Below are 13214 nucleotides of genomic sequence, written 5' to 3' on the forward strand. Positions count from 1 at the left end.
TTTACACAGGCCTCCTGCAGTACCTAAACAAGATCCATATTTCTAGAAGCTATAAGCATGGTGACACACAAGCCAGTGCTATTTATGAAAGAATTATTTTGCACTCCCTGTTGATGATGTGATATATCCCAGTGGAAGACAGAGACCAACAGGAATAAGCAACAGCCAAACCCCTAACAGCAATGGGGTGATGAAGTGTGTGGTACCTCTAAAGGTTCTGTAAGTCCAGAATCAGGGAGCCAGGACAGGGAACTCAAAATACTGCTCTTTTTCCTGCACCATAGCTATGACTGAATTAATAATTTCAAATTATGTGGAATCAAATTTAAGCAACTATAGTCACAAAGAAATCTAAATCCAACCTCATCTCAAGCATCAACTCTGAGTTTAGGGGACAAGGGACCAAAGCCATAGGCCAGTCCTATTTTCAATACATGAATGCAAGGCAAAACTGTAAATAAACCCTATAACTGGTAACAGCAATCATAAGGGTAATACATGTACACAGTGGTATAATTTTGCTAAGACAGAAGTCACTTATGGCATACAAAACAGTACATCATACAGGATGGGAATAATCTCAAACACACAGAAGTACTAAAGCAATACGTATATTCTGAAGAAAAATGAGCAAATGTGCAGATCTCTGCATCGAATCCAGTGCACAAAAGCCCACAACTGATTATAGCAAACAAGCAACACCACATGACTAAGAAAAACAAATGCACAGAGTGGTAAGTCAATATTCTTAGCCTTTCAGCAAGACACCAACCTTCAGAGGCAAACACTGAAAAACAACCACCAGCTAAGGCTGTAGACCTGCTACAGCAGAGTTGTCAGCTATATGAAAAAGGGAGAAAAGCTGGCTTGAAAAGTTCAATTAGAAACAGATCTTTCTGGATAATTATTAAAATGCTGTCTAGTAGCTAAGCTGTATTCAGAGTAGCATCCTGCTGATTCACACATCTGAGTAACAAACCAGGCACTGGAAGCTTTCCTGTATGTTGATGTATCCTTTACAACAAAAAATGCTCACACAGTGATCCACTGCCGTGCTACTCACCGTGATAACCTGGCATTAATCCACAGCAAAGCAAAACAAAGTTGAAACAGAGGGAATAGTATTAAAGCAATGAAAATCAGCTACGCATATTGTTGTGAGCTTATGTCAAACACCAATTGCCTGCCCAGTTAAGGATTCTTCAAAGAAATGGCAACTTGACACAGCAGAGGCATATATGATGGGTGAGGGCTGTGAGATCTCTTTCTTAAACGGCATCCCCTCCATTTTTTCCTCCTTTCTAGCCTAGTTTTTCTCCACCCTGAAGGAACTACTCCTACAAAGACATTATTTAAGCAGTCCTCTAGCTGCAGGTACTCTGACTGATGAAGCAAGTCCTCAAAACTCCATGGCAACAGGCTTTGCCTTCCTATGATGCCAGATAATTGGCAGGCAAGATACATTTAAAAAGTTCAGAGGCAACATGCTATTACTAGAAGAAAAAAATCCCATGTAAGTGTGTGGGATATATTTAAAACAGCCACATTACTACCTGGAACCTACAAAGTAAAATAATGCAAAAGCCTGGCTGGATTGATTTTCTTGTGTACCTGAAAAGGTTGGGAATTTTAGAAAACCATAGTAACAATCTCATTGCAGCAGTCCTTTAGAAACCAGGTATCTCCAAATCCCAGTGAAAAGCCCAAAAGGAGTAGTGTTAGAATTATTAAGTGAATAGAGGGAGGGGTGACAGTGCATTCATTACTTGTGCTCCCAAAAGAATATTCTTCTCAGGATGTTACCACCATAACATACACTGCCAAACTTGCTCTACGAAACCTAGCTTTAAATTGCCATATCCTCAGTGTGTTACTGATACCCATGGATAGCAAAAAGCAAAACAAAAAACTTATTCTGCAATAGGCACGATGGGGAGAGAGATAGAGATAAAAGAATTTCTCTAAACTTGCACTTCAGCTATTGTTTTGAAATGTGCTACAAGATACTAATAAAACAGATGACAAGCTGCAATATGGAAATAAAAAACTGACAAAAATCTTTGTGCAGTGATGAAGATGAATCCAAAGACATTTTCATTCTAGCCAAAGTCTTCAAATAAATGCCTGTTTTGCAAAATTCAGCAGTACAGTATACAGCTCATACAACACCACATGAGAAATTGAACAGGTATGGAACATACCTGTTAGGACATAAACATCAAGTACGTACCATATGCAGTAAGCATAACAAACCATATATGAAATAATAAAATAGGACTCTGCCTTAAATTATATATCCTAGTGATTTTGAGAAAAACTATACTATACAAGTCAGTTACTGACTAAAGCTCAGGGGGAAAAAAAAAAGTCCAAGAACACACTGGCATATAGGGGAACAAAAATTCAATTAATTGCTTTTTTGCATTCACTTATGAAACCTTACTTTGTACTAATTCCTTCTTGAGAACCACATAACATGGTGAAATCTACCCAGATAAAACTTCTGATCTGAAAACAAAGATGACAACAACAAACAAACACAAATAAGCAGGCATCAGACAAAGACTTGACCTATGAGTCACACTGCATTTTGCCTTGTTGCAAATGTGTCAACTGAAAGTACAGAAAAAGTAGACAAATCTGTAGTAACAATGCAGATTTGCTTCCAAACAAAACACGATTCTATGCAAATGACTGCAAACTGAGCAGGAGGATGCAGAAAACAGATGTTACACATAAAACATTACTGCAGAGTACTCATCACAAACAACTTCCACCCACTGGCCAGTCAGCATGTACTATAACATGCTAGGGAAACTTGGCAAATAATTTCACAGTTAAATTGTGAATATTGATGCTCACAAGCAGAGATGTTTGGGTTATTTGTTGTGATTAATATTCTTTTTGGATTTAGGTCTTTTTCTTACCTTGCAAACACAGCTGTATTTTTTTAAAATCATTTTTCTTACCTGCTGAACAAACAGCAGCAGCAGAGATGGTCATGAGCTAATCAAATGATGTTTGCTTGGTTCCACATATTGCACTCCATTATTTTGCTCTTTGTGTAACTGGCAGTATTAAATGGAGGGGAAGAGTCAAAACTAGCACTGTCTACAGTGACAACATCACTCACACAAAATATTATTTGCTTGTGAAAATGACTATTCATGTAAAGGACTGCATTAATGCAGACAAAAATCCATTTGCATGAATGCTTGCAAACAGTGAACAACAGAGGTACATGAACATGAATCAAACAGCTGTTCAGAATTCAAATTAATGTTTGCAATACATGTTTTGCTGTATTTGGCAGCTCTAATCACAAGCACCAGTTGCCAGAGGTAAGCTCCAATAGCTTCACTGCTACAATCTGTAAAAATTAGAAACACATAGCATGCTAATTCAACTTAAGGGACTGGTCTGTATAGGCACAGGAAATACCACTAGTATAACCTTACTGAAAAAATCTGTGCTTACAGCAGCACTCTAGCTACACAGACATAAACTAGAAAAAGTCTTTCTCTGCTTGTTTGCCTCAGTCTAGCTAAATCCATAGTACTAAGTAAATCCTGCAGCATAAGGCTGTACAATTCAACCTGGGGAATCTGTTCTGGCATTGCAAGCCCAGTCCTGCCAAGTCAGCTCTTTGCAGGGTTTCTATGCTATCACTTTGCAGCACTCCTGATTCCACACTTGAGTACTAATCCATGAATCTTCTAGACTGCCTACACATTGTTGCACACTCTAACACACACCAATTAGTTCTGCTGGTCCTGAATTTAGAGTGCAGAAAGGATCTTGGCATACGCTCACCTCCTGTCTCTAAACACAATTTAGATGCAATGGTGGTAGATCTATTTTCGTTAGTCCTCCAGAAGCACCTCAGAAGGTCCTATGTGCATCAAGCATGTAAATATCCACCTCTCCATCATCGAAATATAAAACTCTCTCACACATAGCAGCAGTGAAATGGCCTTCAGATACCTCAGTTCAATTCTTAGCTACATCAAGTGATGTTAAATGAAACATTTGTTTAATTTGGCCAAGAGAAGGAAATTCTAGGCTAATTCTCCTAAGGCTCTCTCAGCATGCTCCCCAGGGAGCAAAATGAGCTGAGTGAGACGCAGTAATAATTCAAGCGAGCATCCAGGATCCATTCCTCCAATGATGAAGGTGCTATCTGGTAGAAGGGGATTAAGAGGCAGTCAGAGAGAGGGCTTTCCTGTTGAGATTTGCCCACACAAGCGCTTTAGTTTGAGTTTGTGTTTCATTTATAACAATTTTCTAAGCTTGCTGTAGCAAGAACTGCTTCTACAAGACTGAAAGATACTTAAATGACACTGAGTCCTAGAGGCAAACAGGGGATTCAGAGCGAAGTCCTGCTGAAGCTCAGTCACAAACTCAGTTTTATAATATCTAACTTCTATCTAAGTCATCTAGGACACTTTTAACTGTTCTTAAGTCCTTTCCAAAGGCACTTCAGGAAGCCCTGATGAAGAGCTGGTCGTGGTCACTCCCCTTCTAGTAGGCTTTAAACTCTGATGATGACATTTCATCAGCTAAAATCTCTTCACCCAAAATCTCCGTGGAAGACTTTCTCTTGTTTCTGTTTGAATTAGAAAACAAACAAACAAACAAAACCACCCACACCAAAAAAACCCAAACAAAACCAATGCATTTGAGCTTCACTACAGAATACTTTGTATCCCAGAAGAAAATTTTAAGTTTGTACTTGGGCTTCCAGAAAAAAATATTAAAACTTACTGTACTGCAGAACTACTTGCAGCAGAGCTCTGGCCAGGAGATGTCACAACTCTTCATAAAATTGACATGAGAAAACAGAAAAACACTGTCACCCATCCTACTGACTTCTACAGACACACAGCCTTTTAGACAGGAGTGAGCATGCAGGTGATGGGAAGAACTGGACTATCTGTGCTACAGGAGACAACATTATTAAGACATCTGTTTTGCACCTCTGTGCAAAAGGACAGACAATTGGCTTCCACAGCCCTTCCCCAGCAACTGGAGTGATGTTCCAAAACTGGCAGCTACAAGAATGGCAGTAGAGTTCAGCTCTGTAGTAGATATTGGAAATGCCATCGACTTACAGAGTACTGGAAATAAGTGGTCTTTGATACAAATTTTGCCCAGATTAGCCCATGTAAGAATACTAACTGATGCACTGAGACATACTGTGTCAGTACTGATCTTGCACACTATTCTTTCATGAACATCAATCTTGTGCACTGCCTGCAGAGGAACTGCACAACATGGTAGGTTATCTTGTATATCTCAGTATGCTTCTGTCAGAATATAGATTGGTCAGGACTGATATATGTCAAAAGGGCCTTCACACCTCTACAATCCTGATACATGCCACTTAGCTCCTAATTTAACACACAGGCTGACTGTTCATTCACCATTGCTATAAAAGCCATCAGAGAGAGTATGAACTCAAGAGCACTCCCTTTCTGCCCCATGATCCCCACGTCTTGACACAGGGTTAACCATTCTCCCTTTCTTCACACATGAATAAATAATGCTGAAAATTGCTGGCTAAACCTCTCCTGGCAGAAACCTCAGCTCATCTGCCTGCAACTTACTTAAAAAACCAATACAAACCCAAACAAATAAACAAAAAAAAACACAAAATCCCCCCCAAACAACAACAAACAACACTCACAAAACAACCCTCCCAAACTCTTAAATCTGTATTATCATCATTATCTTCAAGAACCTAAAAATAACAACATGCTAAGTCCAACAAACTTTCTCATTACTGTTTTCAGCAAACAATCCAGATCCAGAAATCAAAGGATTCAGGTCAAATTGGTACAACTTGGCTGCTGCTGTAAAACACACAGATGCTACTTCTAGCAACCTATTTTCTCATCTTTACTTCCTCAAATAATGTTTAGATTTACTTGATATCTCCACAGAATCTTAAAATTACTATAGAAAAGGTTTTAAAATTACACCAACATGAGTTTCCTTATCTTAATACAAAACAATCTTCTCAATAAGAAGGCCTGCTACAATTATGGTTTATTATCCTCATAGAAATTTTTATATAATCCATTTAATAATTTGCCTTATTAATATGTTAATAGTCTCTTAAAGAATGAGAGATACAAGCTCCTTTCCTCTAAATCATTTTAATTAATCGGAACAAAGTATTCAACTGTTTTTTTTAATGACCTTTGCTACTTGTGTTGTCAGTCAAAAATGGATTTTAGTATTACTTCGCAGGATTAATTATTTATATGTGTAACAACACCATGTAATCTCTTAATGTTGCCTTTAAGACATTGCAGAACAGGAAAAATGCCTCATTCGATAATGGAAAATTAATCAGCAATTTTTAACTATGCTATAAGAAATCACATACATACTAACTAAAGAATAAAGAGGTATATTTAGCCTGCTATGCAGCACTGAGGAATTGTTTGTCATTTGTTCTGGTTTCCAGATATAAGCAGGAAGTCATCCACTGGAAATGAAACAAAGATCAAAAAAGTAGTAGTGAAAGTGCTATATTTCATATATACTGCATACCTGCTAGCAACAAAAGAAACTGTGATATTTGGAGAAAATAAATGATAAAAAAATGGATTTTTAAAAAAGTACTGGATACACTTTCTAAATTAATAAGAATTAAAGGATGACATTTCTTAGTAATGCTAAGTAGTGTAATGCTATTTCTTGCTTATAACAAGTTACACTAAGTAATTTAGGTTTTGGCTTTCTAGAGTAATTTAATACTTGACTTAAAATCATTTGTGTGATATTTCAATCACCTACACATACAACCAACAAGGAAGCATTCACTGAAGATTTTCCTATAAATAAAAGAAAAATAAATTCTTTTATTTTGGATTTGTTAACTTAGTGATGCTTAATGCAGCATCTAAGCATGCTCTTCCTACCATAGACTTCCTTGGGAATAAGCTTGTGACCTCAAATATTACACAATGCATACCCATACCACCATCATCAACTTCTAACTTTTTTTCTCCAACTTTCTACCTGCTTCCAAACTCCTTGTCTAGCCTACATCCCACTCACATGCTCCCTTTTCAGTAAAGTCTCCCGCCAAGGCTAATAATTGTCTCTCATTTACACCAAGCTAGAGAGTGCTGGCAGCAGCTGATAGGGAATACTGGACACAAAATGAAGATCTGTAGGTCATGTAGAATACCTGAATCATTAAGAAACTTTAAAACTAGTAACAACACGGTAGTTTTATTCAGCATCTTTCATGCTGTCATTATTAAGCAGCAGATATTTTTAGCCACCAAAAGCCAAATCCATCTGCAGTAGCAGTGTTTCCAAGGAGACAGAATAATTTAAATACATGTGGAACTAGATCTCTGTTTTCATCAACTCCTCTGTGTTACTGGAGCTGCTTTGAGTCAGATTTCTCATTTGAAGGGGGAAAAGTGTTTGGAATACATAGATTTGAGACTGTAATTTAACAGTAGTTGCTTATGCTTTCAGACAGGTATCCATTCTCTACAAATAACAAATGTCAGGATACAACACGTTTATTTTTCTCATTTCCCAGTGTTCACATTCCAGTAAAAAAAAAAAATAAAATAAATATATAGTTCATCAGTCTTTTAGAATAATTTTGTGAATTGCTGACATTTGATATAAGGCAATTTCTTTGATTGTTTAGCAAACATATCAGGCTCCATTCACTGAAGAAACCGCTAGGAGAATAGGACACGACTCAAGCTGCTTGCAGCTGGTAAGGGATACAAATAAGTGGACAGAGGACGAACGTTCTTCCAGTCCACTTCAGCAGTCAGTAAGAGGTTTCTTTTTTTATCATTTTGTCCAATTTTACAGTAATTTTGAGTCTGCTTTAATGGAATTCACTCAGTGAATACTACAAAAATGAGATGCATGCATGTACTCATTTTTATACTGGAAATCTATTAGAACTAAATTCCAGCATTTTCATTTTATAAATATATTTTATCATGGAAACCAAAAATCATAATTTATTTATTTCAATAATGATTTCTGCTTCAAATCAGCTAAACAGGGTCCTATAGTACAATTATTTTCTGCATGTGGACGCAGAAATAAGACAATAGAGAGCTGACATGCTGAAATCTTTGCCCCAGTGAGGCCAGTATCAAAAACTCTATTTTTTTTCAGTGGGGCCAGGACTTCTGCCTATAGTGCTGCATCCTCAAATAATGTGGCTTGATAAACAAATCTATTTTCTGTACAAAGTAAGTTATTTTCTACTTGTGATCTCCAGTGACTGAACTAACAGCTGCTGCTAACATGTAAACTCAGCAGAAGAGATTTCATACAAGCTATTTCAATGTTTATTAAAACTAGTACATAACTGCTGCAGGTACAAGATGTATCTGTCTGGTACACACAAATGAATTATATGTATCATGTGTTTTTTTTATGACAAAGATAATTAAATGACTGATTTACAAACCACATCCGTTCCAAACCCAAACATAATGTGAAAATACACAAAAAACCTTTAAGAGTTTCTCTCTTGAGCCATTCTTACTGTATGTTCAACAGCAAATAAAGCACATATAATTTTAGGAGCAGTTCATTTTTAAGTACTTTTACTATCCAAAATTAAATATTTTCAGACCTTCCAGCACTATTCTCCTGCCTACAGTATACCCTGTATTTCCAACTGGGAGTATTTCCATCACACAAAAGACCTCTCTTCCTACAGCTTATTGAACAACTTCAGCATCGATGAGATGCAGTGCCTATACTGTCACATAAGAAAGTTGACAGCATTGCTGTCTGTGGATCTCACATGGGTTGAAACCTCCTCAGCAGAAGAAATAATAACCTGAAAAGCACCTTCAAAGTCATCAAGGAGGAACAAATGAGATTCTTGCATATGCTTTTTTTTTTTATACCCAAGAAATACTGTGGCAAGGATCAGGAACAGGTATTCAAAATTGGGATTTTTTTCACCCTTACCTGTAAATCGGGTTTCTGTGTTTCAGCTTCGTCAGTGCAGTCTGAAAGCTTCACTCCTCCTCTTTCTGTCCATCACACAGCAGTCCTCCAATAACTGAAGTCATCCTGGCATCCTCTGGAACATGCTCCCTGCCTTATTTCCCACTCCCCACCCCCATCTGCATGCTAGCAAAATGGGAAAACAGCAAGAAATAAACAAAACAAAAAAGCACATCTGAAGCTCGGCTTTAATGAACTCCTGAGTAATCAATGAGGACACTCTGTACCAGAAGGTAATGGCAAAATTCAAAGACAAGAAAAAAAATAAGTCTATTAATAACCTTCAGCTCCACTAGTGAACAGCAATTCTCCCTTTCAGCTGCTTTCTATAAGGAACAAGCAAGTAAACAAGCTGTAGGAACACAGCTATTGCCTGTATACATTCTTTGAGACTGACTCAGCTATCCACATCTTCAGGAAAGGGAATTCTGTGATTATCAAAATAAAAGGGGTGCTTTTCAACAAAGTAAGAATGTAGAAATCTCAATGCAAAACACAGCGCGAAATGGATGCCAGTGATTTCCTACTAAACGCATTTTCTTTCTGTTTGAGGCAGTATTTATAAAATACCTAACAGTAATTACTAGATACTTTTTCTTGAAGTTCTGCCTATGTAAAGCTTTACCTGCACAATCATTGCATGTGCATTTATTTTCCTGTATTTTTAATACAGTAGCCAAAATCCAATATGCAGCGTGAACTTTGTCCATACAAAATTTTCTACTTAAGTAAGAATTCAAATGCAGAGATTTACTGGGTGAATAATTTTCAGTTCATGTGCCTTAAATACACTACTAAGTCTATTAGTAGCATCTTAAATCTGTTTAAAAAAAAAAAAAAACTGTTTCCCAAGATCAGGGAATTTTTATTTTCTACATATCCATATATATCAGGCACCAGCACATCAGATTTATGTTACAATAGCTTAATTAAAATAAAAAAATCAAGAATGAGTCTTCAGTTTTAGCTAAGGCAATGTTTATTGCCACTTCAAAGCATTTGTACTCCAAGATTTCCCCTTGAAAGGAAAATGTTTAACAACAGGAGCTGACAAATACCTGCGTGTTTACAAATTTCAATCTTTGCTATGGCTTTCCAACAAAATTTACTGAGAATTCCTTTAAATAAGAGCATCTATCCTCTTCACTGAATTATTGATCTTTACCCACAGCATGACTATACCAATTACCATACTTACACTATAAAGTAATAGCTGGTTTAGCTTCTGAAAAAATAGCTGTCAGTCTTATCATAATGAACTGCCAGTGGATCCTGAGCGTAACATTCAGATTCTGTCTTAACAAGTAAAGAAGGTGTCTTTTTAATCAAATTACTTCAATTTAACATAAAACCTCTTCCTGGATGCCTAGAAAAATGGAAATATATTCCTGCAAGCACTAAAAAAACTAAAACAACTATAAGGTTTGAAATCTAGACAATCAATATAAATTTCTCTAGTTGGAAGAAACTGTAGGGAACACTAAACCTAAAACCTAAAGTGATATTTTTACCCTGATAAGCTTTATCATAAAATAAAGCTGATGATCTTCAGCTGTATTTTATTGTTTTTAAAATCTGAAAAAAGAGGCTTCACCTCTTAACTAGCCTGCCTGTTGAAGGAAACACTCAGATATATATAATTGTAGTGTCGTAACAGGATTTAATAAGTCTTTTCAATACAGATGCAAACTGCAAAACTCTTCCAGTCCTGAAGCATTATTAGAATAACTAAAACAGATAAATGGGCAGTACCAAAAAGTAAATTGCAATGCCTTGCAAAACTCTGCTATGAAAAAAGGAAGCTATTAACCAAAGAAATAACCAAACAAAAAAACCCTAACATCTCTAAGCCCCTAAATGAAGCAACTCTAATACAGTGTTTCTAAAATAAAACACAAACAGCCCTGCTACATGAAATAATTATCATTAAGGAGGCTGGTATTTCCCCTGCAATTCACAAGCACTGCACACAGACGCTCCCCAGCAGTGGTGTTTGTGCAGTGTCTGTAACCTACACTTGGCAGTTTCTTCAGAATTCCATATAAGATCAGGTGCTTCTTGTAAAAATTGCCCCAATTTGCACATCAAAAATTAAAGTAATTTTCTTTATAACTGCATTTTAAGTATATAAAATTCACCTCTGCCAGTACATCAGGGCGCTGAGGACATTCCTGTGCAGGTTGTGGTTTGGCTGCGTGGGCACCAGGCCAATTACAGCCAACGCAGCTGGTGGCCTTCAGAAAGCAAGGGAGCAGCAGCCCTGCTGAGGACCTACCCATTATGGCAGATCCTACTTTCAAATTTAGCCTTTTGCCCTCGGCCCCTGCCTGAGCTATTCAACTACTGTGAGAGACTGACCACACCTGCCTGCCTCAGGAGGATCTCAGACCTGCCTCACCACTACAGACCAGATCACCAGGCTTCTGGCTCAGGCGGTACTGCTGTATTGTCGGGCCACCCCGAGATTCTGCCTTACCTGCCTTTTCTTTCCAAGCTGCCTGCTGCCCTGGATGCTTCTCTGCATGGCACCTAAGTCTGGCTGTCCCTTTCCAGAGCCAACACCTGTGAAGTCTTAACAGTGCTTTCTGGCTCCAAAGTCCTATTATTAGACTAATTAATCAAATAAACCGAGAGATGTTGAAAGGGAAAATGGATCCTTTTTGAATCCAGGTTTGTACCTAGACCCTGCTGTGACTCAAGTGATTATTGAGCATGCTTATATGTTTGGCTATTCCAGATTTCTTTTGTTTTGTTTTGTTTTCCAGACCTATCACATTAGATAAAAGGAAGACTTCATCAGAAAGCAAATTCCAACAATGACTTTCTTCATTTCTCCTTTCTTTGATTATGTCTGTTGCTACTAAAAGATCTGCTTTTGTTTTCTCTGACGCTACAAAGAGTCAGATATTACAGGATCATCTCCTTCCTCAAAAAAAGCATCAGAGAAAAATATGAAGTGTGTGTACACATATATATAACTTCTCAGTAATTCACTCTCCTGTACTATATAAAGGTATTGAGTAAATGAAAATAATAAGTAAATTCAAATCAGGAACTGCAAGGCTTCCAGTGTCCTTCGACTAAATCTACATATCTGTGCCATCAGGGCTGAAGTCAGTTCTTGGTTTGGTTCATTACAAACCACTCATGGATCTTGGGGCTCAGGTTTCACCTGTGACTCACAGATCTTTGTAATAACCAAGCTTATCAGTAAAGACTTTTTACTTCCTATTCAGAGTTAATGACAAGCTAAAGTGGAAACAAAGCTGAAAGATACTGCACAGACCCTTGGGAAATAAGTAAAATGATACTGATATATTACAAGTTATTTACAATGATGATGATCAAACTATACAAACTTCCACACTCAGAGATGCTGGGAAAAAATAATTTAAAGCTTTAGATAACCTTGACTGTAAAGATGAACTGGCATAGCTTATTAATAATAATTAGAACTGCAAACAAATCTCTTGGATTCCATAACACATTCTGCTAAAACCAAACATGACCCTTCCCAAAATACCTGCTTTCAGACTCTTCCTTTAACAGAGCTATGTGTTCCACTCCCACCCCTTGGTAGTGAGATAACAAAAAGGAAATCATGGCTGAAGGCAAAAGGTACTTGTAGAAATATACATAAATACATATCTCAAAGTTATCTGACCATTGATAAGAAACATATCTCACCCTGTACTTGATAATCAATACAGGTGCATGACTCCCAGCAACTATCTTTGGGTTACGTAACTTCATGGTAGTTGATCACATAATCCTTCATTAGAATCCAATTACTGTAGATCTGTCAAGTGTGAGATCTGCCCCTAACATTCTGCTTAATGAAGATATTTGTGAAGCTTGATATTTAGAGAAAGCTACAGGCAGACATTTGAGACTACTACCAGTCTTCACCAGGCATTGACTGCAGGACCAGGCATTTGCCTGAAAAGACAGCAGCTCAAGAGCAAAAGAGCTGTTACTTCACCTCTTAATGCTGGAAGAGGTCAGATCTCCTACAGCATAATCATATTTTTGAAAGATCATTACTATGACATCAAAACAAATTTCTCACACACAGTGTAGAAATAAAAAACATACTAACTGTTCTGCTAGCAAGATCCCACGTATGTATGTCACATTTGACATTTTAGATCTACTAGATCTCCTGAGAGACATTGTAACACCTTGTTTCTCAGCAT

At 37.3% G+C, this 13214-nt stretch overlaps 1 protein-coding gene across 4 annotated transcripts in view; it reads right to left on the reverse strand.

Annotated features, from left to right (window-relative positions):
• CSRNP3 (cysteine and serine rich nuclear protein 3) overlaps positions 1-13214 on the reverse strand; it is a 107856-nt gene that overhangs the window by 78525 nt on the left and 16117 nt on the right. The window contains exon 1 of one of the 4 annotated variants that reach the window (XM_068138717.1): positions 8980-9102. The exons of 2 other annotated variants lie outside the window; for them this stretch is intronic. Coding sequence is in view for 1 of the 2 variants with exons in the window: in XM_068138715.1 (XP_067994816.1) it covers positions 1064-1079 (16 nt within the window). In the remaining variant the exon portion in view is untranslated. Of the gene's footprint in view, positions 1-1063; positions 1101-8979; positions 9103-13214 lie in introns of those variants that run through there. One more of the 4 variants, XM_068138715.1, reaches the window with a different exon arrangement.

This window comes from Melanerpes formicivorus, unplaced genomic scaffold (genome assembly GCF_026170545.1).
Source record: "Melanerpes formicivorus ecotype bairdi unplaced genomic scaffold, bMelFor1.0.p_v2 SCAF_5, whole genome shotgun sequence".
Classification (NCBI taxonomy): Eukaryota; Metazoa; Chordata; class Aves; order Piciformes; family Picidae; genus Melanerpes; species Melanerpes formicivorus.